The 23,997-nt window shown below is 50.1% G+C and overlaps 1 protein-coding gene across 3 annotated transcripts in view; it reads left to right on the forward strand.

The window, feature by feature from the left end:
* Positions 1–22,121, forward strand: part of ZNF395 (zinc finger protein 395) — a 48,373-nt gene extending 26,252 nt beyond the window's left edge. For all 3 annotated transcript variants that reach the window (XM_065908030.1, XM_065908032.1, XM_065908031.1), the window contains exons 2-10: positions 2,732–2,978; positions 4,740–4,972; positions 8,241–8,350; positions 13,739–13,974; positions 14,553–14,653; positions 15,302–15,584; positions 17,153–17,245; positions 18,177–18,280; positions 18,472–22,121. In XM_065908030.1, coding sequence (XP_065764102.1) covers positions 2,732–2,978; positions 4,740–4,972; positions 8,241–8,350; positions 13,739–13,974; positions 14,553–14,653; positions 15,302–15,584; positions 17,153–17,245; positions 18,177–18,280; positions 18,472–18,583 — 1,519 coding nt within the window. In that variant the 3' untranslated portion in view covers positions 18,584–22,121. The remainder of the gene's footprint in view (positions 1–2,731; positions 2,979–4,739; positions 4,973–8,240; positions 8,351–13,738; positions 13,975–14,552; positions 14,654–15,301; positions 15,585–17,152; positions 17,246–18,176; positions 18,281–18,471) is intronic.
* The last annotated feature ends 1,876 nt before the right edge of the window (positions 22,122–23,997 follow it).

Here is a 23,997-nt window from a genome sequence, read left to right on the forward strand (position 1 = left end):
GAAAGAAGCCGGAAGTGGGCATGTTCACCAGCTGTGCAAATCCAGCAGGCTTTGGAAGGTGCAGCTTCACAAACCAAATGAAAAGTGTTCTTTACGTTAAAAAAAAAAAAGAAGACTTAGAAAAAAAAAAAACATCATCAGAGACTGGTAGCCAAATATTTCAGGCTCCGTCTGAAGACTGGAAGCCCAGGAATTTTGGAAATACTACCCTTTCTTCATGTTCGGTGGTAGAAACCTCAAACTTCCTGCTGTGGAAACTGGGGGTGGCCACTGTGTTTTTTGTGTTTTTTTTTTTTGGTCAAGAGCAGGGATCTTTCTTTCTCTGGGTGGTTGCTGCCATCTGACGTCTCTAAGTGGCACTGTGGCTTTTCTTACAGCTCAGCGACATTGAACAGCGGGTTATGGGCATCCCTGGGGGCTCAGTGACAGGAAACCTGCCGACCAACAGAGGAGGCTTGGGTTCCATCCCTGGGCCGGGAAGACCCCCTGGAGAAGGGACTGGCAAGCCACTCTAGTGTTCTTGCCTAGGAAATCCCGTGGAAAGAGAAGCCTGATAGACTACTGTGCATGGGATCACACAGATTCCGACACAGCCAAGTGACTAACTCTGTGTGTGTGCACACGCGTGTGCGTCCGCCTGAGTGCTCAGTCACTCCGTCATGTCTGACTCTGCAACCCATGGACTGTAGCCTGCCAGACGCCTTTGTCCATGGGATTCTTCAGGCAAGTATACTGGAGTGGGTTGCCATTCACTTCTCCAGGGGAGCTTCCCCATCCAGGGATCCAACCTGTGTCTCTTGCATTGGCAGGCAGGTTCTTTACCACTAGCGCCACCTGGGAAGTGCTTAAAGTGAGAGTTAGAGGTTCTTGTTTTTGGCTTGATGCGTGCAGATGACAGTAGGTGACTGAGTGGACCCTTTTTTTTTTTTTATAGTGGTGAAGAATTTACTTTTTATGTTTTTCTTCCTTTTGATGACATGCATAGCAAAGCTTTCCAATAGAGTGTTACTGAATATAAAGTCACTAGATACCTAGAGAAGAATTCTGTAGGGTGGTCTGATTTTGACCTTTTTCTTACCTCTTCTTTGCTTTCTAGGGAATTCATGATGGAGATACAATACTCCCTGATTCTAGCCTGTGAAGCTCTGAGTAAAACATTTATAAAAATGTGCCAAACCCTTCTCCTCCATATTTGCAACTATATTAGCAGACAGGCTGTGGAGCCTGGGTGGAATTTCCCAAGAGCAACCTTGTTGATTATTTTGATTCTCAGAGGCCCTAGAAGATTGACTTCCTCTTTTCTGGAATGGTGTGGGCACCTGAAGGTCAAGGGGTTCCCCCTCAATCACCTCTGCCCTGGGGCTTATAGAGTGCCAGGTGGTTAGAACCCACCTCTTAGGCATTAGGATTTTGACCAAAGGAGCGTCACACCAAGCGTCTGGTCTTGTCATCTTTCTAGCTCTTCCCCCATAAAATGCAGAGGACAGGGCTGCCCAGCACCCTGGTTTCTGGAGTATGATACGCGGAGGGTGCGCTGACACCCCTGAGCAGGCAGAAATGATATGTACGGTTTGTGGAGCAGCTCCTGCCCATCATGGGGTGACCGTGCAGAGGCCTGGCGTAGTCTTCCTCGGGTCCATGTCAGGCCTGTGGTCGTGCATTTCTATCAGCCCTGAATTCTCAAGTGGCCCGAGCCGTAGGAGGCAGTGAGGAGATCTGGGTTTGGAGTCAGGACACCAGATCTCATTTATCTGACACCAACAACCTTTATCACCATGAATACGCCTCTTAAGCTCCCAGGGTTAGTTTCCTTACATGTAAAACAAGGAGAGTCACTGTGGCTCATTTCTGTTCCTGTCTGCAACTTTGAAGCCAGCTCCGTGTGGGATTCTGTATCTGACAGACACCCTCCTCTTTTAACTTAGTTGTTGTTCAGTCGCTAAGTCATGTCTGACTCTGTGACCCCATGGACTGTAGCCCTCCAGGCTCCTCTGTCCATGGGGATTCTCCAGGCAAGAATACTGGAGTGGGTTGCCATTTCCTTCTCCAGGGAATCTTTCCAGATCAGGGATCAAACCCGTGTCTCCTGCATTGGCAGATGGAATTTTTACTGCTAGCCACTTGGGGAGGCCCCTGCTCTGACTTCACGCTATCTTAATAGGATCCTGACCTGGAAAGTGATCCTTGGTGTGTATGCTGAGGTGCCGCTAAGATGCTCGCTGTGGGCAGAGAAGTTTCAGTAACACAACCGAAGGGTACAGCCATTAGGCACAATGATAAGGGATTTGTTAAATTAGCAGTGATGCAGCAGCCTAAGAAAACACAGCCGTGTCTCCCAGAAGAGTTTTTGTAGAATAACATTTAATGATGCACTACAGCCGACACAGGATAAGTGAAAATTCCCGTTTACTAAGCTGTGATGCTGTTTTTTGTAGAAATGCAAGTATGTAAACCATTGTGTAGAAGAAAGCCTGGAACACTGTCCAGGAAGCATGGGTGTTTCTCTGGGAAGTCTCTTCTTGGGTGATTTGTTTTTCTGCTTATCAGGATGTTCTCAATGTCCTCCTCGTAACAGGTGTTTAGCTTTTGTAGAAAGAAAACCGTTGTAAAAATTACTTTAAAATGACTCATCGTTTTTCATGGACACTCATGGACTCTGGCTGTGTGGGGGGCATCTTCCTGATTCCCCAGATACCGAATAAAGGACCCTCTGCCTCCTTTGTCTCCCCAGGAAAGGCAACAGCATGGCCAGCGTCCTGTCCCGGCGCCTCGGCAAGCGGTCCCTTCTGGGAGCCCGGGTGTTGGGACCGCCTGGGGCTGCCCCACCCTCGGAGCCTCAGGCAGAGCTGCTGGAGGGGGCGGCTCCACAGCCCTTTGTTGCCTCCAAGGATGCGTCCTGCCAGGAGCAGCCTAAGGAAGTCCTCAAGGCTCCGGGCACCTCGGGCCTCCAGCAGGTGGCCTTTCACCCCGGGCAGAAGGTAGGTTGATCCCCAAGTACACAAGTGTCCACCGTCCCCATGCTGGGGTTCAGCAGGCCAGTGGTGTCCCAAATGACAGGCTAGAAGCTCTCTGGGCACTGACTTGAGTGCAGACCTTTTCCCTGCAACCATCTGAGCCCTTGGGTAGCAGGCTTCCCAAGAGAATGAGCCATCCTTAGCAGATCCAGGGCTCCTGCATGACAGTTCTGGGCTCAAGCCTGCTCAAAACCTCAGTGCAAAGCATGGCCAGAGTCCAGTTTCTCTTAATCTGCCCCAGTTTACAATTTTACAAAAATTAAGGGAAGGGGCTCAGATTTATGAGAGAGAGAAGATTGCATCCCACAGTCATGTATGGATGTGAGAGTTGGACCATAAAGAAGGCTGAGCGCCGAATAATTGATGCCCTTGAATTGTGTTGGAGAAGACTCTTGAGAGTCCCTTGGACTGCAAGGAGATTGAACCAGTCAATCCTAAAGGAGTTCAACCCTGAATACTCATTGGAAGGACTGATGCTGAAGCTGAATTTCTAATACTTTGGCCATCTGATGCGAAGAGCCAACTCACTGGAAAAGACCCTGATGCTGGGAAAGACGGAGGGCAGGAGGAGAAGGGGCGACAGAGGATGAGATGGTTGGATGGCGTCACCAACTCAATGGACTTGCGTTTGAGCAAACTCCGGGAGATGGTGAAGGACAGGGATGTCCATGGGGTTGGGAAGAGTTGGATACAATGTAGCGACTAAACAACAACAACAAAGATTGCCGCATTGAATTACCTTGAGATGTTTCAAGAGATGAAGGTGTCTGTTTAGTTGGAATGCCATTTGGATTCTCTTTTCCAGTGTCTGCTCCTCTGTGTTATCACTAGATCCTTTTGGCCTCATATCATTGCTAGATCCAGATGAGTGGGCTTCTCTTTCATTGCCTTCCAAAGAGCTGATAATAGAGGCTCTACCTTCTGCCTCTATTTTAAGACTTGTGTGGTCCAGACCTCTTTTACCACGAGGCGGGGGGCCTGCCACCTGCTAGGCAACTCTGAAAGCAGTCAGTCTGCATTTTCATCACTACCATCTTGCTTCCAGGTAGACTCAGGATTTTCTGAAGGGGAAAATGCAGGTTGTGAGCAATTCAAGGCAATAGTTGGGAACCAGCAGATACATAGGACTTTAGAGGCCAGTCAGGTTAAGAACTCAAGAGGATGGATACAGTTTCCAAATTCATTTAATTTGAAAATTTAATCCATTTACATTTAAAGTAATTAGTGATAGCTAAGGACTTGGTATTGCTATCTTGTTAATTTTTTTCCTGTTTTGTAATTCCTTTGTTCCTTTCTTCTCTTGCTGTCTTCCTTTTTGAATTTTTTTTTGGTAGTCCTATGCTTTGATTTCTTTATCTTTTGTATGTCTACAAGAGTTTTTTCTTTGTGGTTACCATGAAGCTTACAGAAAACATAAGTCTATTTTAAGATGATAGCAACTTTAGTTGTATATAGACTCCACGTTTAAAAAAAGAAGTTTCAGAAATTGATACTCTTGCGCTCTCCATCTAAAGAATTTATAAAAATTTGTTTCAGTAAGAACTGATCCACTTTGGCTGGTCTGGATGTTCATGTAGGAAGCAAGTACCCAGGAGCTTATGTGTGAACTAAAGATGAATCAGAGAATGCAGTTTGTGGCAGATAGCTCCTGGGTCCCAGAACCTAGAACACATGGGGTGAGAACTCCCAAGTGCTGACCACTGGCTGCTGTCTTTCTCTCTCCAGGTTTGTGTGTGGTACGGGGGTCAAGAGTGCACAGGACTGGTGGAGCGGCATAGCTGGGCAGAGGATAAGGTGACTGTCTGGCTGTTGGACCAGAAGTTACAGATCTGCTGCAAAGCGGAGGAGGTGTGGCTGGCCGAGCCGCCGGGCCGCATCCCGCAGGTGCCACCTCCAGAGCAGGGTACCCAGGCGCCAGCCTACAGGCCTGTGTCCAGGAACATTGATGTCCCAAAGAGGTTTGTGTGGGAGAACCTCGGCTCTGAAAGATATGTGGGTGTTGAGGTAGGGGCTTTGGGATGCCTTGTGTCGGGGAAGGAATGTAGTGTTCCAGATGTCTGTCTACTGGTGAAGATACCAGTCGGATGAGATACAGTGAGAGGGCATCCTTTTGGGAAAAAACCTAGAAGGGCATCTTTTCTTCCCCATAACTCTATCTGTGATTGTTGTTTTAGTCGCTCAGTCCTGTCTGACTGTTTTGCGATTCCATGGACTGTAGCCCACCAGGCTCCTCTGTCTATGGGATTCTCTGGGCTAGAATACTGGAGAGGGTTGCAGTTTCCCTTTGGATCTTCCCAACCCAGGGATCGAACCTGAGTCTCCTGCATTAACAGGTAGATTCTTTACCGCTGAGCCACCAGGGAAGCCCTGGTAACTCTGTTAAGAGTGATATATATAACTTCATCTGGCTGAGGGCTACTTTTTTCCCTTTCCTGCTTAAACTAAAATTAGTTCTTAGTTTTTCATGATGAGAGAGCAAAAAGTGGCTTAGATCAGGAGGCAGCAAACATATCCAGAAAGGGCCAGATAGTAAATACTACGTAGGCTTCGTGGGGCACAGGGTCTCTGTCACAGCTACTCTGCTTGGCTGTGAACTTGAGAAATCAGCTGCAGACAGAACTTAAACAGGCGGGCATGTTGGGCTCCAGTAAAACTTATGGACACTCAAATTTCAATTTCATGTGATTTCCATGTGTCATATGTCAAGAAATAATATCCTCCTTTTGATTTGTAAAACCACTTAAAAATTGTTAAGCCAGGGACTTCCCTGGAGGTTCAGTGGTTCAGAACCAACCTGACAATGCAAGGAACACAGGTTTGATCCCTGGTCTGGGCGGATGCCACAGCTAAGCCTGGGAACTACAGCTACTGAGCCCGAGTGCCCTAGGGCCCTCGCTCTGTAACCAGAGAAGTCAGTGCAGTGAGAAGCCTGCACCCTGCAAACTAGAGAGTAGCTCTTAGCTTGCTGTAACTTAGAGAAAGCCCACACACAGCGAGGAAGGTCCAGCACAGCCAAAAACAAATACGTAAGTAAACTTTTAAAAAGTAATGTCATTCTTAACTTTCAGACCAGGCAAAAACAGACAGTAGACTCAGTCAAGAGATTATGGAGCCCCGGCTAGATATTTAAAACCATTGATTTTGAATGAAAAATGTTTACTTTGCTTTAGAAGTTTTAAAAAATTATTTTAATTTTTTTGTCCCACTGCACAGTATGTGGGATCTTAGTTCCCCAATCAGGGATTGAACCCTTGCCCCCTGCACTGAAAGTGTGGAGTCTTAACCACTGGACTATTAGGAAAGTCCCTGTTTTAGAATTTTATGACATGAATTTTCCCTCTGAGAATACAAACTGTATTGTGTCAGTTGCTCAGTCATGTCCAACTCTGTGACGCCTTGGACTATAGCCCACCAGGCTCCTCTGTCCATGGGGATTCTCCAGGCCAGAATACTAGGGTGGGTAGCCATTCCCTTCTCCAGCAAATCTTTCTAACCCAGGGATTGAACCTGGGTTTCCTACACTGCAGACAGATTCTTTACTGTCTGAGCCCCCAGGGAAGCTCTATGTTATATACTCAGTGCACATTGATCTCTTAAGATTAAAAAAAGAAAATCTGCTAGTGAGATTCTTCTCTGCTGTGCTATGCCTAGTCATTCAGTTGTGTCTGACTCTGTGACTCCGTGGAGTGTAGCCTGCCAAACTCCTTTGTCCATGGATTCTCCAGGCAAGAATACTGGAGTGGGTTGTGGTGCCCTCCTCCAGGGGGTCTTCCCAACCCAGGGGTCGAACCCAGGTCTCCCATATTACAGGGGGATTCTTCAGCGTCTGAGCTACCAGGGAAGCCCTAGAATTCTGAAGTGGGTAGAGAATCCCTTCTCCAGGGGATCTTCCTGACCCAGGAATCGGACTGAGGTTTCCTACATTGCAGGCAGATTCTTTACCAGCTGAGCTACTAGGGAAGCCCCGAGATTCTTCAATACAGATGTGTAAGCAGCCGAACTCCCCGCCCCCACAATCTGTGTGTGTCTGTGCATGTTACTGTTATTGACAGTACATTCTGTGTCTTGAGACCAGACCAGAGCAATAAATAACATTTGTGATTGTGAATTCAGTGGAACACTGGCAAAGAATTTATCTTTCATTCTATAGAAACAAAAATACAAATAATCATTCAAAAAGGGGGCTGCTGACATGTCTGATACATTACTAGTCTCGGTTTAGCTGCTTCATTCGTATAATTTAGTGGATCTGAATTGTAAAAAATAAATTGTATAATACAGTCCTTTGAAATAGAAGTGCCGCCTGGAAATTTATTTCAGACTGACTTTTCATGCTTTAGCATTACCTTGTTGATGGCTTTCATTTTATTTTCAAATAGTGTAACTTTATATGGATTAAGAAAATTGTATGTAAAATGTCATAGATCTCTGCTGTATAAAGCATTGAGATTTGTTGGGAGATTTATTTTAGTATTTCTGGAGATTTTTTGCTCATTGGCTTATGTGGCCAGATTCTGTTGACATTCAGAAGCTATCATATTATCTCATCACTAATATTGAGGGGAGGGGAAGGGAGCTTGTGAGTGGAATTGTTCTCCCTTAAATCTAAATATAGAGATTTCCTGGTGGTCCAGTGGCTAGGACTCTGTGTTCCTAATTCAGGGGGCCTGAGTTTGATCCCTGATCAGGGAACTAGATCCCGAGTGCTGCAGCTAAGGTTGAAGATACTGTGTGCTGCAACTAAGACTCAGCACAGTCAAATAACATTAAGTAAACAAATAAATACTTAAAAGTTTAAATATAAAGCTAGAAAAGGAAGGTAATTATAGTGCTTTCGAATTCTAGCCAGGTGTCTTTTATGCCCTTGCTTTATTTCATTGCTTGGGCATGTCATCCTTTCCCTCAAATAAAATTCCTGATTTTAGACTGTAGGGTGAGAGTTAGGAAGTGAATTCCACGGAGAACGGAGCTGCCTCTGGGTGTCAGCAGTGGGATGGGGCCCAACCTGCTTTCCCTGGGGTTGACTGGTATTATCAGTGACACTCAGAACTGAGTACTTTTCATGAAGAATGAGGAGAGATCTGAATGCTTTATTTAACTCTGTTACTTGACCACACACCGACTGATCGGAGTAGGGGCCTAGAAGGGACATTCCAGGAATGTAAGATGCTCACATGACCTGCTATGTCAGGAAGTAACCTCTGACTCTCACCCTTCTGAATCCAGGAAGTCGGATGCAGTGGAAATGGACGAGATGATGGCGGCCATGGTGCTCACGTCCCTGTCCTGCAGCCCGGTTGTACAGAGTCCTCCTGGGGGCGAGGCCAACTTTTCTGGTGAGGAGCAGGGCCAGATGGGTTCTGGGTGCAGCCGAGGCTTCCATTCTTTCTCCTCAGTTTTCTCCTCTGGGGAGAAGTTTCCTGGTGCATTGTGACGATGGTTGAGCGTGAGACTGAACCTCACTGGCCACCTGAGTAAGTTTTTCCATGGGAGTAAGCGAGCAAGGCACTCAGGCTGGACGAGGCCAGTAGAGGAACATTTAGTTGTAAATGATCCCCTCGTGGCCTCAGCCGATTCACAGCCCCCTTCCGAGTGCCTCATTCAGCCTCGTAAATTAGTGTGGAAGAAACGATCTGAAGTCTGAAATAAATCTAATTGCTTAATGCAAACCAGTAGAAAGACTTCATAACAAATTTATAAATTAAAAGAAAATGCTAGCAGAAGCCCCCAAATACATTATGAGTGATATGGGAGGAAGGTGGGTTAGCTGGATATTAGTACTTTGACAAGATTTATAGTGAATCTGAACTTGTTTTTTTGCAATTTGTTATCTGGCTGGCCTAACTTACTCCCAGGGAATAACTTTTTCGTTGGTGAGATCTAACTGAATCGTGAGCTTCTGAAAAGCTTACAGGAAAATAATGGAGTCAGTTTTGACTATATCAGGTGGAAAGTGGCCTTTACAAAGCATCCCTCATAAGTAATCTCCCTACTTAGAAAATAAATTTAAGGAGGTGATAAGATTTACTTATTTTACCCAAAGCTTGTCATCAATGGCTAGACTGCTGGAAGAAGCTGTTGCAGTCTGATAATGCCAGTTGAAGGACAGAGCATCACACACCTGTTCCGTGAACACCTGGGGCCCACACCAGCAACACAGGAGGAGAGGAGTCGATTAAAAATTTTTCATTTATTTGGTCGTACTGAGTTTTAGCTGTGGCATGTGAACTCTTGGTTCTGGCATGAGGAATCTAGTTCCTTGACCAGAAATTGAACCTCAGCCCCTTGCATTGGGAACTCAGAGTCTTAGCTACTAGACCTCCAGAGAAGTCCTACAGAGTCAGTTTTAAGTTCTCAGGAAACTCTACAAGTTTAGGAGATTGAGGAGGTTGGTCAACAGGAAGAAGATCCAGGAAAATATCATAAAGGGAAAGAAAATCATTGACTGAAATTCCCCTCAGGTTGTGTGTGTGTGTGTGTGTAATCCATTCATATATGTTCACACACACACCCCAACTCTAGCATATACTCATCTAACTGATAAGATGCTGTGATATCTTAACTTCCCTTTGATAAACATTTTTTTGTTGTCTGTTAAAGGTTTTTCCCATAACAACATGTTTCTGATCTTCCATTGAAGTAAGTGGGAAGATAAGGCCCCCTTGGCAGCTAATTATGTTGACATAGTCTGGAAGGTGAGGTCTCTACAACAACCAGAACCTTGCTCTGATCATGGTTGCTTTTTGCAGAATCCACCCATTCCTCTTGGTGTCTGTATTGTTAGGATGACTCTGCGTGTGCCTGTGGAGAGCCGAGGGCGTTACAAGGATTTCTTAGAAGTTCACGGTGCATTGGCCAGGGAACACTTTTGTTTTCCTGGTACAGAATATCTGTTGACCCTGCCCTAGAAAATTGTATGATCTAAGGTGGAGTGATTTATGTTTCTCTTATAAGATATATGCGGCTTCCGTAGTGGCTCAGATGGTAAAGAATCTGCCTGCAATACAGGAGACTTGAGTTTGACCTCTGGGTCAAGAAATGGCAACCCACTCCAGTATTCTTGCCTGGAGAAGCCCATAGACAGAGGAGCCTGGTGGGCTACAGTCCATGGGGTTGCAAAGAGTCGGACATGACTGAGCGACTAACATTTTGTTTCACTTATAAGATACAGGTTAATTTATGAGTTTCACTTTTTAGTTTTGTCTTATATTTGTCCTTATGTGCCAATTTGCCAGTGTTGGCACTGAGCCGCTCGAGTGATTCCTCCCTGGAAGACTGCTGTATTGTGGGGCAGGCCTGCTGTTTGACCTGTTCTCTTCTGTTCTGATGCGAGATGTAGCATTCTTCCCCTTCGCCCATCTCTCCCTGATAGATTTCCTTGGTGGACTTGTGAGAATCCTTGACGGCTCCTGATTTCTTTCCTGAAGGGCTACCCTATTTTTAGCCTCATGTGTAGATGTCATAAACTCTCAATTTCCAGGAAGTCATAGCTTTGAGACTTGACAGTGATGCTTAAGGAGGGCAGAGTTCATTTGGCCCATTCTGTTTGGACAGGCTTCTCCTAGCATCTGACACTTAAATAAGGAGAGCCTGCATTGGAAACATGGAATGCTGGGTGTCTAGGTTAGCCTGAAGGTGGTTTGGGATATGGAGTAGGAAGAGAGGAAAGCAGTGGGATGCTTATCCTGGCCACAGGGGATGTGGTAGATGGTCTCAGAATGCAGGGTAAGGAGGCCTTGTGGACCACTGCCCGTGTGGAAGTTGGGGCTTGGGGACAAGGCTACCATATCTGAATGCATCACAGGTTTTTCCCCTTTTCTTGCTATTTCTGTGTATCAAAATTTCAGGTTCTCCTCTAGTATAAATTGGACTTCTCTAGTGGTTCAGTGATAAAGAATCCACCTGCCAATGCCCACTAGCCAATGCAGGAGATGCAGGTTTGATACCTGGGTCAGGAAGATCCCCTGGAGTAGGAAATGGCAATCCACTCCAGTATTCGTGCCTGGAAAATCCCACGGACAGAGAAGCCTGGTGGGCTATATATAGTCCATGGGGTCAAGAAGAGTCAGAAACGACTTAGTGACTGAATAGCAACAACAAAATGGTGTAAATTAGCACATTATTGACCAGAGAATTTTTGCAGAACCTAATGCCTGTGGTCATGTATGGATGTGAGAGTTGGACTATAAAGAAAGCTGAACACTGAAGAATTGATGTTTATGAACTGTGGTGTTGGAGAAGACTCTTGAGAGTCCCTTGGACTGCAAGGAGATCCAACCAGTCCATCCTAAAGGAGATCAGTCCTGGGTGTTCATTGGAAGGATTGATGTTGAAACTGAAACTCCATTACTTTGGCCACCTGATGCAAAGAGCTGACTCATTTGAAAAGACCCTGATGCTGGGAAAGATTGAGGGCAGGAGGAGAAGGGGACAACAGAGGGTGAGATGGTTGGATGGCATCACCGACTCAATGGACATAGGTTTGGGTGGACTCCGGGAGTTGGTGATGGACAGGGAGGCCTGACGTGCTGTGGTTCATGGGGTCGCAAAGAGTCGGACATGACTGAGTGGCTGAGCTGAACTGAACTGAACTGAATGCCTGTGACTGCCGATTTGTTATATCAGTGAATACTGAAACATCTCATCAGTAATGTTCGGATAACAAAAGACATATTAATGGGTCTCTGGTCAATAAGTTGTCAGTACAGGTTTATGGCCTAGGCATGGAAGAATCTGGGTTAGGCTTAAAGCAACCCAAAGGGAGGCAGTTTAAAAACTGAAAATTAAAAAATAAATAAATAAATAAAATAAAAACTGAAAATTTCACATGTCTGACTGTGATCTTCCTGTTCAGACGCGTTGCTGGGAGCAGGGCAGCGAGTTCAGGCCCTGTTGGGCATGCAGGCCTCCTGTCATCTTGTGATGAGTCTGAACTGTTCTCGAAGCTTGTCTTTCCTGCTCTAAACGTGTTCCCTGTCGATAAAAGCAGGAGCCAGCTCTGGTAAAGGCTTCACCTCCCGACGGCTATGAGAGCTGGCTGAATGGTTGCTTTTCTCACGCAGGTTTTGATGTACTTGCCTGGGTTTAAATGATCAGAAGGCATCTTTTAAGAAAGCCTGGTTAACAAGCCCTTCTCCTGGCCTCTACATCCTACTCCACTGCTGGGAAAACTTCCCAAGTGGTACCCAGCCCGTTTGCCTGTGCCTGGGGGCGGGGGTGGGGGCAGGAGAGGCTTTCCTCTCCCCTCTCTCTGCTCTCCCCCTGCCTTTAAAGTGAGAAGTACCTTTTGATTAGGTTATCATTCCTTTAATAATACAGGTCTCCCTTGCTATCTGAAAGTAGAGCATTTCTGTGAAAACTTTTGAGAACTGAAATGGTATCTGGCAAAAAAACAATTACCTCTTGCTAACGGATGCACAAAATACGTTGTGATACAGCACAGATACTCACAGGTTCAGTTCAAAGCTCTGGGGGCTGGGTGCTGAGATGCTGAGTGTGGTTCCTAGGAAGGGGCTTGGTGGGGCCACTCTCACTGTTTGGGGTGCCCTGCCTCCATAACAGCTTGCTGCAGAACCAGCATGGAATCCTCTTGTCACCTTTTTTCATAAAGTGAAAGTCCTCTTTAGGTTTCTTTCAGTTAGTGAAAACGGGTCCTGATGCAAGGTTGTCACTCGGTATTCGTGGGGGATTGGTTCTAGGACCCGTGTGGACACCCAGATCCATGGATGCTCAAGTCCCTTGTGTAAAACAGCATTGCACTTGCATGTAAGCTATGCACATCCTCCTGCATATGGTCAATTATCTCTAGGTTACTTAGAACACTTAACACAAGGTAAATGCTGTGTACCACGTTGTAAGTAGTTGGAAAGACAATGTAAATGCCTTTTAAATGTTGCTGTTTAAATGTTTAGTTGCTGTGTGGCCAATTCAAGTGTTGCTGTGGGGATCTTTCTGGAATTCTTTTTCCTAAATATTTTCAGTGCAGAAACTGGGAATTTGGAGGGCTGACTACAGGTCTTGCATATGAAAGAAAAGGTATAAATTGAACTTTCAAAAACTGGAGGACACCTGCACACAAAATGCAGCTCCAGAGTGTGTCTGGCGGCCAGTGATGATCAGCACAGCTGTGGCAGGAAGGGTCCACGAGAACAGAGCAGTCTGCCACCCACAGACGGTGCTGCAATGAAGGGACCCATTCCTCATTTTTACTGAAGCCCAGAAACGGGAGGGGTTTTTAGGGAAGGGGTACTTTGTTGGTTTTTTGTTTTTCCCCCTTGGAGCACAAAGCCAGGCAAGCAGAACCCAGCATTAGATTCAGGAACCCAGCCTTTTTAAGAAACTAATTTTTATTTATTTATCTGGTTTTGGCTGTGCTGGGTCTTTGTTGCTGCTCACGCTTTTCTCTAGTTGTGGCAGCTGGGGGCTTCTCTGTAGCTGCAGTGAGCCAGTTTCTCTTGTTGCAGCACACAGGCTCCAGGGTGCTCGGGCCTTAGTCATTACAGCTCCCAGGCTCCAGAGCGCAGGCCTGCGGGGTCTTCCCGGACCAGGCATCAGACCCGTGTCTCCTGCACTGGCAGGTGGATTCTTCACCACTGAGCCACCAGGGAAGCCCAGGAACCCAGACTCTGAACTAGAGTGTCCTGCCCCCGACCTGGGCGGTCCGCACGGCACCTGGCGTGGGCAGAGGGGCAGGTGACGAGCATCCTCTGTCTCCTCCCGTCCAGCCTCCCGCACGGCCTGCGACCCCTGGAAGGAGAGCGGCGACGTGTCGGACAGCGGCAGCAGCACCACCAGCGGGCACTGGAGCGGGAGCAGCGGCGTCTCCACCCCCTCGCCCCCCCACCCCCAGGCCAGCCCCAAGTACCTGGGGGACGCCTTCGGCTCTCCCCAGACGGATCACGGATTTGAGACCGACCCGGACGCTTTCCTGTTGGATGAACCAGCTCCCCGAAAAAGAAAGGTGCGTGGCCTGAGCTTCCAAGCTCATCTGCAGAGGGGCCAGACCTGGGTCCCGGGCCTTCTCAGGCTCCATCCTATTTCAGTGATCCATTTTTAAAAAGTTAACTAATTAGGCTGCACCAGATCGTGGTTGTAGCATGTGGGATCTAGTTCTCCAACCAGGGATCGAACCCCGGCCCCCTCTGCATTGGGAGCTTGGAGTCCCAGGCCCTGGGCCATCATTTCAGCTCTCCTTTGCTGCTGCTCTTTCGTCTTGATATTCCCAGAAGCCCGCCCCTCCTCTCCAATGCCACATCATTAGCCTTTTCTCCTCTGCCCAACCCAGCTCTCCTGCAGAGACCTCCATCAGGTCTTCCCCTGCCCCCCAGTCCAACCCCATCTCCACTCTAGACCGATGCCAGCCCCCCGGACCAGCTCTCTGCCCCTGTTTGTCAGTCTCTCTGGTCTCTGGGAACCCCTTTACTCAATTGAGCCTTCTGCTGGGTCCTGTTGGATGAGACTGGAACCCCACTGGGTGTGGTTGGGAGGGGGCTGACTGGGGGGACGTGACCTCCTTATCCCGTGTTCCTTTCCTTCCAGAACTCGGTGAAGGTGATGTACAAGTGCCTGTGGCCCAGCTGTGGCAAAGTCTTGCGCTCCATCGTGGGCATCAAACGACACGTGAAAGCCCTTCACCTAGGGTAGGTGGCGTGCGCAGAGCTCCTCTGCCTAGGGCGTTCTGCAGACACCCTCCACCCGCTGATTCCCCGAGACCCACATCCCCTAATACTTCTGAGAAACTGGCTGGCTGAGGGCCCCACGCATCCCTGATCCTGGGCCCTGTGAACAGCCCCTTTGCGGAGATCTCTGCTGGGAAGCAGGCCCTCCTGCGGTGCTGGGTGTCGATGCTGTTGATGGGTATGTCTTCTCACCCCAGAAGGAAGATGGTTCAGTTCTGAGCGGATAGAGGGTGGTTAGTTACTTAGCGCCTGTTGCTTCCCCTTGGGGAGCCGGGGCTCCCCTTGCACTGATACCCGAAGCCGGGGCTGCAGGTGGCCAAGGGGACCGACTCACAGTCCTTCCCCTGCCGGAGAGTGTGGCCGCGAGTGCGTGGGGTCCAGAGAGGACCAGAGCAAAGCGTGAAGCAGATCTGGCCAGAGGAGAAGCCTCCGGGGCTAGGGAAGATAATGCCCCTTGACGTGCCAGGGTGCGATCCCTGGGAGCCCGTGTCGGGACCCGGCTCCCGCCTGTCCTCCTGGGCTTCTCCTGTGACTTGCCGCTGTCCCCTGCATTTGGACCACGGCAGCTTGTCCCTGGTTGTCACTGTATCTCCTCTCCGTCCCCTGCAGGGACACCGTGGACTCCGACCAGTTCAAGCGGGAGGAGGATTTCTACTACACAGAGGTGCAGATGAAGGGGGAAGCTGCTGCGGCTGGCGGCCCCACAGCCGACCCGGCTCCGACCCCCAGCATGACCAGCCCGCCCCTCACCATCCTGCCCCCACCGCCTCCTCCCAAAGCCCAGTCCTCAGGCTCAGATCACCCTGGCCTGGAGTCTTACCTGCCCTCCGGTGCTCTCAGCAAGTCAGCTCCTGGCTCCTTCTGGCACATTCAGGCCGACCATGCATACCAGGTATGGGGACCCCACCTGGGAGCTCAGCCACGGGACCATGAGGGCATTCCGTGTCTGTCACTGGTCAGCCTGATCACAGGCCACTGACCGCACTGATTGGAGGCTGAGTCCTCAGCTGAATTACCCATGTCTTACTTCTATAAGGAAAGTGACTTCACACTCAGTAAACACAGGAATTCCAGAGTTGTACCTTGGTGACTATCATGAGTGGTTGCTGAATCTGGCTGAATCCAGTGGTTAAGAAATCTAGCTGAATCCCTGAGTAACCAGGTTGATGGATTTGGACGGGGGACTTAGTCCACCACTGGTTATAAGAGGGGATAGACTAGTGTAGTAGGGTTTCTGAGAGCAAATCTCCAATTCCCAGAATGGTACTACATTAAATAGTCTGGCACTCAGTTTTTTGAATACCTACTGTGTGTCAAACTGCAGGATAAGCTTTGCAGATAGAATAAGATACATAATTCTTGAGCTTGTGAAGTGTACAGTTTAGCTGGAGAGAGAAATGAATGTGCAACTGTGATTAATTATAATAAGTAGTTAAAATATCTTACTGGAGGCACAAGCCATTGTTGTGGGTCCAGGAAAGACCAGGCTTCCCTGGTGGCTCAGTGGTAAAGAGTCCACCTGCCAATGCTGGCGATTTGGGTTCAGTCCCTGGGCTGGGAATATCCTCTGGAGAAGGAAGTGGCAACCGGCTCCAGTATTCTTACCTGGGAAATCCCATGGGCAGAGGAGCCTGGCAGGGTACAGTTCACGAGTCGGACACCAGTTAGTGACTAAACAACAATACCCGTAAAGACCAAGGTGGTATTATGCCCATTGGGTTTGGAAAGCAGTCATGGAGCCGGTGGCATTTAGGGTGGTTTTTACTGCATGTAGTAGGTGCCATAGACTCTGCTTGCCATGTGCAAGATTTTCTTAAAATCCTTTGATGCCTACTGCTTGGTTTTTTCCGACTGTAGGCTGATTTGCAAGTTAGTAATTAAGCAGTGCCTTCCGTCAGAAAGCCTTTAGAGAGCGAGCCAGCTCTCCTCTTCATTAGAACGCGTGGTCATGAGTGGTCGCTCAGCTATTTCAACTCAGGTGGCCCTTCAGGCCACCAGCTGTCCCTGTGACATGAGACCTGGAGAGGGCGGTTGGTGATTTTAGAAACAAACCCTGACCTGGACAGTTGCTGCTTCCACGCAGTTGCCCCAAGGGATGGCAGGCGCTTAGCGCGGGCCCTGTGCCCCGACTCACAAGGCTGGATTTCTGGGGGAGCTGCCCTGAGCGTGTTCTTGGTAGGTTATCCCGCCAAGAAGTTAATCTGCGGAGATGATTAAGTCATGAGGCTGGCACGTAAACCAGCTCCAAGAGGAGGGCTCCAGAAAAGACTGGAGCCCGAGACAAAGGCGACTCCAGAGAGCCGGTGCTCTGCTGTTTCTCTCGGGAGGAGCGTTTTGGGGTGTCCCAGCACTTTAGTGTGAGGTGCCGCTGCCGCTGCAGACTGTGAGGGCGCTGGGGTGGGACAGGGGCCCCGGGAGCTTCCTGAGCTGGGCCCGGGCCGACGCGCTCTGTCTCCACAGGCTCTGCCGCCTTTCCAGATCCCGGTCTCCCCGCACATCTACACCAGCATCAGCTGGGCCGCGGCCCCCTCCAGCGCCTCCTCCCTGTCCCCGGTGAGTGCGCCCAGCGCTTCGAGCCCCCAGCCCTTCCAGGGGCCCCAGAAACGGCCGAGGGCTCAGCCACACACACCCAGTGCTGGAGGCCTTTTCCCCCGAGCTCGCTGCCTCCTGCAGCCCAGCTTCTTGAAGGTATTCATACCTTTGCCCACCCCCCCTCCCTGAGAGTCATAGGCGCCCATAGAATGTTGGCGGGGCATGCCGGCGAGGAGCACCCAGATCCAGTTTATTGCCAAGATCATGAGGCCAGGTGGAATCAGCGCCCTATTTAGCCCTGAGCCCCTGGGGGTGCTTGGTAAGGTTTTGATGCCAAGAGGAGGAGGGAGAGGACATGGGGAGGCTGGAGAGGAAGAGGGAGGGGGAGAAAGGAGAGAGGGGCGTGTGGGGTGCTGTGCAGATGGATCAGAGCTCCCTGGGCCACTGCAGACCAGCGCCTTAGGTTGCTTGCCCCCAAACTGAAATAAATGGTAAGTTATTTTGAATCCCCATGGACAGAAGAGCCTGGCAGGCTACAGTCCATGGGGTCGCAAAGAGTTGGACACGACCGAGAGACCCTTAGGGTGTTGCAGTCTGAAACGCCTCCTGCAGGAAGGCATCACCACGCACTGTAAAGCCAACATGCGGAAGGTGCCACTGAGGCTGTGCCGTCCCTCTTTCTGCCCCAATGTGACAGCTTCTTCTAAACCTGCAGATGGCAGCCCGTGAGGGGGCCCGGCCGAGTGGCTCTCCTGCCTGGAGCCCCTTCCCCTGGCTGGAGTGTGCCTCCCAAGGCTGGCTCCTCCCTCTCCGCCTCCACTCCCTCCTTGGTCCCTGCTCACCTCTGGCTGAAATCTCCTTCGAGAGAAGGCCCCCTGGCACAGGGCGGGGTGGGGTCCTCTTGCCTTGCACGCCTGCCTTCGTGCTCACAGCCGCTCTGCCCCGTGCCCAGGTCCGGAGCCGGTCGCTAAGCTTCAGCGAGCCCCAGCCGCCGCCCCCTGCCATGAAGTCTCACCTGATCGTCACGTCTCCGCCTCGGGCCCAGAGCACCACCAGGTGAGCTTGTCCTCTCGCGAGATCTCCTTGCGGGCTCCTGTCCCCACCTGCCCCTCGTCCGCAGGGTTGGTCCCAGGGAGCCGGTGGGGGGACGCCTCAGATGCGCGGGAGGCAGTCGGTCCTCCGGCCCTGGTGGTTCCCCTTGCTGGCTGGCCAGCGGGTGACCATCCCCTCATCGCCCTGGCTTGCAGGAAAGCCCGCGGGGAAGCTAAGAAGTGCCGCAAGGTGTACGGCATTGAGCACCGGGACCAGTGGTGCACCGCCTGCCGCTGGAAGAAGGCCTGCCAGCGCTTCCTGGACTGAACCACGGCCCCTCCCGGCGGCCCGGGGACACAGGCAGATGGGTCCCAAGCCCACCGCAGAAGCCTAAAAGCTACAGAGTGGACACACGGGGAGTTTGGGCTCTATTGGCTAAGGTTGAATACTCAAAACATTTTCCCCTCCCTCATGGGAATGTTTTAGTTTTTTTTAAAAAAAATAGAAACAAAAAAAATTTTTTTTTTCTTCCCCTAAAATGAGAGAGAGCCAAAACTGACCAAGGGTATTCTGCAGCAAACCAGAGACCAAAGAAACGACTCCCCCTCCTCTCCTCCCCACAGCCCATCTCCTTAGGGGATTAATGTGTACCGTATGGAAGGAAGGGACAGCTCATCGTGTTTCCTGCTGAGCTGGTGGATTCTTTGCTTTCTCCACTCTTCCAGAAGGGACTGTGAGCAACATGGATTTACTTTTTTTTTTTTTTTAGAAAAAAGAGAAATTTCTGGCTGATGACTCAGTGAACAGGACCTGCTGAGGCTGGGGTGGGAAGACGGGGCTGATGTGTGAGCTTTTTGAGGTGCAGCCGGCCCCCTTTCTCCACTCAGATCCAGGAGGAGGGAGAGATTGTCCTCACCCAGCAGCCTCCATCAGAGTCCAAGGAAAGCCCTTTTTCCGGTGCCAGCTGCTCCGATCTGGGGTCCCTCAGGTCAGGTTGCAGCCCAACAGATACGGTATGGCCTCTTCTCCAAGCCCAGACTCGTAGGTTTGTAAAAAGACTGGGACAGTCAGGAAGCTGAGCCAAAAGGCTAGAAAGAATTCACGTCGTACAGCGTGACAGATCAAGACTACCTTGCTCACTCTTTCCTTGACAAGAGACCAGGCGGTGTAGTACTCGGCGAGAGTGCTTCGCTGTTCCCTGAGGGAACCCACGCCCACCCCTCCCCACCAGCTCTGGAAGACACCCCCCCCCCCCCCGAAACACTGTTTTCACTTACGCTATATTCAGGAGCCTCTTTCTGATTAAAGACTCCCCCTTTGTTTGGCCCAGAGGTCCTGCCCTGAGGTAGGCCCCTCTTCGTCTCATGGGAACCAGGGATTTTCCCATGTTCCTCCAAGGCCACAGGGCCGGGCTGGCGAAGAGAAGAGACAGAAAGGTAGGTGGCAGCTTCTGCCACGGTGAGAGGGGTGCAGAGCTGTCCCGTGGCTCCACGGGCTCACCTGGCCCTTTGGGGACCGTCTGGTTTTCTTCCTAAGGTGACAGGCAGGACAGGACTCTTCAGGGGGCTCCTGCTTGGTCCAGTCAGTGTGATGGGGAGGGTCACTTGGATGTGGTGTCATGTTCCCAGACACCTGTTGGGCGTCTTTTCTGCTCGAAGGCAGGATGGGGCAGGTTAGGGAGCCTGAGGAGGTGAGTTCAGTTCATTTCAGTCGCTCAGTCCTGTCCAACTCTTTGCGACCCCATGAACCACAGCACGCCAGGCCTCCCTATCCATCACCAATTGCTGGAGTCCAAGTTGGGCGTCTTTTCTGCCTGAAGGCGGGATGGGGCAGATTAGGGGGCCTGAGGAGGTCACGTGACAGGAACTGGGGTTGATTTAGCATCTACTGGAGACCTCAGGAATGGAGGGGACCCTGGACTGCATGACTTGAGAGCTAAATACGTGAATCCATTTTTGTTGAGGAGGGAGAAGTAGAGGCAGGGGCTTCTGTGCCTGGGCGAGCAGGGCTGAGCGAGGGCACATTTTTGGCTCAAAGCCTCACCTTTCTGCCGAGCGGGACTGGTTTTGGGGACTCCTCAAGGCCCACGTCCCAAATGTCAGGGGCTCAGGGAACTCTAGGCCAGCTCTCTGGGGCTTGCACAGCGGCGTCCAGCCCTTGGCTGTGAGCAAGGCTGTCCTTCCCGTCCAGGCGGGCTCACTTGGCTGCAGGAACCCGATAGATGCCTTTCCGTCTGTAACACGCCGCGTGTTGAAAAGCGGCAGACAGGGGAATAGGGGGTGTGATGGTGTGAAGGGTGATGGTGACCTGGGTTTGGTGACAGAAGGGAAAAGCACTCTTACACATGAGTGTCTTTGGTGGTGATGGGGTATATTTTTATAACTCAGTAAAAAAAAAAAAAAAATTATGTATGTGGAATTCTGTCCCACGGTAAAGCTGGAGATCAGGCCAGCAAGAGGTGCTGGGTTCTTCCTCCCGCTCCTTCAAGCTCCCAGCTTCCCAAAGCTGACTCCTCGCTTCCCGCCCTGTGGCCTGCAGGTCCTCCCCGTGTGGGGAGGGGGCCTTGGAGATGGGGGGGGGGCTCTGCCCAGCGGCGTCTCTCCTTTCCTCCTTACTCAGAGCTTTTGCTGGGTCTCACCTTTGGAGACGCTGTTTTCATTTCCCCCTCAGTTTGGACCGTGTAGGTACAACTGGATATCAAGATTTTCTCTAAGTAAGGCGGGCTTCTCGTGTCACAGCTGCACAGGGCAGAAAAGGAAGAGAGAAGAAATTGATGCAACAATTTCAAAACAGAGGTTTTTTGTGTTTTTTTTTTTAATGTTCTGGTGCGGCTTTCCCTGGCGGCCTTTGCTCCGGCCTCCTTCCTGGTGGTGGTGGCCTCCTCCAGCCTCTCCCCTCCCACTGCTCCATCTGTGGCTGTTGTGTGGGTTCTTGACGTGTGGTCTGTCCTGGGGTTGTCCCGTTCGTCTCTTCTCGGAGGGCTGGGGGTGGTTTGTGACCTGATCCCACCATCACGCCTGTTTTCTTCATCTCTGTATTTCTCCCTACTTCCCGGCCCATCCTGGGAGGCAGAATCTGATGGAAGGTAAGAGGCGACAGGTGCGCTTTAGAAACTAACAGGACGGATTGGGAAAGCAAGCATCTTGGGAAACTATTCTGGGGATGTTCTGCTTATTCACAATATTTTGGAAGTACCTTTGGAGTCTAGTGCCTGCTTTGAGCAGCCTTAATGATACCAAATCTGCACCCGTGCTCCTTCAGTGCAAAGAGTCCAGTGAATGAGGGTGGTGGTAGTGGTTGCGTCACTGAGTCCTGTCTGACTTTTTTTGACCTCGTGGTAGCCCTACAGGCTCTTCTTGTTCGTGGGATTTCCCAGGCAAGAAGACTGGAGTGACTTGCCATTTCCTGGTGGTCAAATGAGGTCACAGGTGCAGAACACAAGGACCATCGGGTGAGTAAAATGGCTTAGATTTAATAATCTGACTTCTGAGCCGGCTGTGAAAGCAATTGTGTAATTTCAGGACACATTCTGAGCAACATCCACAGTGTTGCAGTTGGCCTGAGGCTAGATTCTTTGAAGAACATAATGGATTTGGATGTGAAAACTCTGACTTGTTGGAAGAAATCTGTCCTGTTACTTTCTGGTCCTCACAGGTTCTGACTTTACCAGGGGCAAAAGAAAAAAAAAAGAGGGGAGGGAGATAAATCCCATCTGTGAACTTGTCTTTATTGGCGCCTTTTCCCCCAGCTGTCTTCCAAGTATTATTTTTACTGTTAAAAATTTTTTTAAAAATGTGAAATATAATGTTTTTACAGCAACAATATGAAATATATTTTATAAGGAATAAAATGGTACATTGTCTGATTTGATGTGTGCCTGTCCCTCCACCCTCTCGCCCTGCAAAGGATAAGGTTATCATTGTCCTTGGTGTTAAGCAAGCAATAGCCCCGGGGGAGAAGTGTGCACCCTCATTTGCTTATAGTAACAGTAGGCAACATTATCAGGGACCTGGCCAAGTGCTTACATGGATAACCCATGAAGAGATCACTGTTGTCAGTCCCATTTTTATTTTATTTTTAAAATAAAATTATTTTTAAAATTTATCAATTTATTTTCATTTCATCATTCCCATTTTACAGATGAGGAAAGTGAGGCCCAGAGGTTAGAAAACTTGCCTGAAGTCATCATCTGGGAAATAATGGCACTAAGATTGTAATCTAGGAGATAACCATTTTCTTTTTTTTTCTTCCTAATTTCTAATTTTAATTTTTACAGTTTAATGGTTTATTACAGTGCAAACACCTAAGTATCCACCATTCCTTCAAAAAACAGATCGTGGCCAGCATTCCAGAAACTGCTCTTGTTCCTCTGTATTGTGCTCAGTCGCTCAGTCGTGTCCGACTCTGTTCGGCCCATGGACTGTTGCCCGCCAGGCTCCTCTGTCCATGGGGTTCTCCAGGCAAGAATAGTAGGGTGGGTTCTGATGCCCTCCTTCAGGGGATCTTCCCAACCCAGGGATCAAACCGAGGTCTTCCGCGTTGCAGGCAGATTCTTTACCACCTGAGCCACCAGGGAAGCCCTCTAGCAAGGCGCTATTCCTCTTTTCCTCATAAAAGCAACCACTGTTTGACTTTTTACATCAATGATTTCCTTGATTTAGGAAAATAACCATTTTCTCTCTTGCTTGCATTGTTGACAATGGGGAGAAGCTCCCGGCTGTCGACCTGAATTTGTTGGGGAGCGGGCGAGCGCCTAAGGAGAGAATGAGCCACCTTCTGCTTGTGCAGTGCGTGCTAGCCCTGGGGAGTAACAGGGGCTGCCCCCCCACCACCCCCGACCCCCGGGTCAATCCGTGGGTTTTGTGTCCTGTGATCGCCCATGTGGCTGGTTCAGAGCTGACCTGGGTGGAAGGGGAGCTGGCACAGAAAGCTCTGTCTCGCCCTGGGAGGAGGTTCTAGGACCTCCTCACAGCACCCAGCGGGGAGGTATGAAACTGCTCTGAGAAGACCTAAGAACTAGATTTCTGCCAAAGTCAGTCCAGCTCAGCAGCCTGTGGGAGACCACCCCGCCCCGCCTTCCCCCACTCCTCCTTTAAAGGGGTTTACTGCCTTTGGGCTGGACATTGTCCATTTGCAGCTCTGGAACCTCCCAGGCTCACCTTTGTGGCTGCATCCGAGGACCCCCTAACTTTCTGGCTCCCAGTTGGGTCTGACCAACCGGAGACGCCAGGCTAGAGTTGGAAGGGAGTAGTTCGATCTCGCCAAGGGTACTACCCTGCACAGTGAGTGGCTGTTTCCCTCCTGACCGCTAGAGGGAGCTACAGGCCTCACTGGTTCCAGTAACCCCTCACCTCACCAGGCGCCCCCTCGCCCGAGTTCCCCAACAGAGCGCCTTACCCTCCCTATTGATTTCCCACGGCCCCCTATCTGCCTGTATAGATGTTTGACCCACCTCAGTCACTCCACTTGGGTGGACCAGAGGTTGAACTGATATTATCCGTCTTAACATGTTTTGAGTTAGTTTTGACCCCGTCCGGAGGGTCCCAAACCAGCAAATGCTACACCACCTGGAAATGGTTACAGATGCAACTTTCTAGTGAGCCGGGAACGGAGGGTGGGGCGCAGCAGCCTGGCCGCTCCCCCGTCCCGCCCGCTGGGCCCAATCACACGGCTATGGGCTTTGGATCTGGGGGCCCGGCTCGGTCGGGGTGTCCTGCTCGACACACTTCACATAAAACAGA

This window comes from Muntiacus reevesi, chromosome 17 (assembly GCF_963930625.1).
Source record: "Muntiacus reevesi chromosome 17, mMunRee1.1, whole genome shotgun sequence".
Lineage (NCBI taxonomy): Eukaryota > Metazoa > Chordata > Mammalia > Artiodactyla > Cervidae > Muntiacus > Muntiacus reevesi.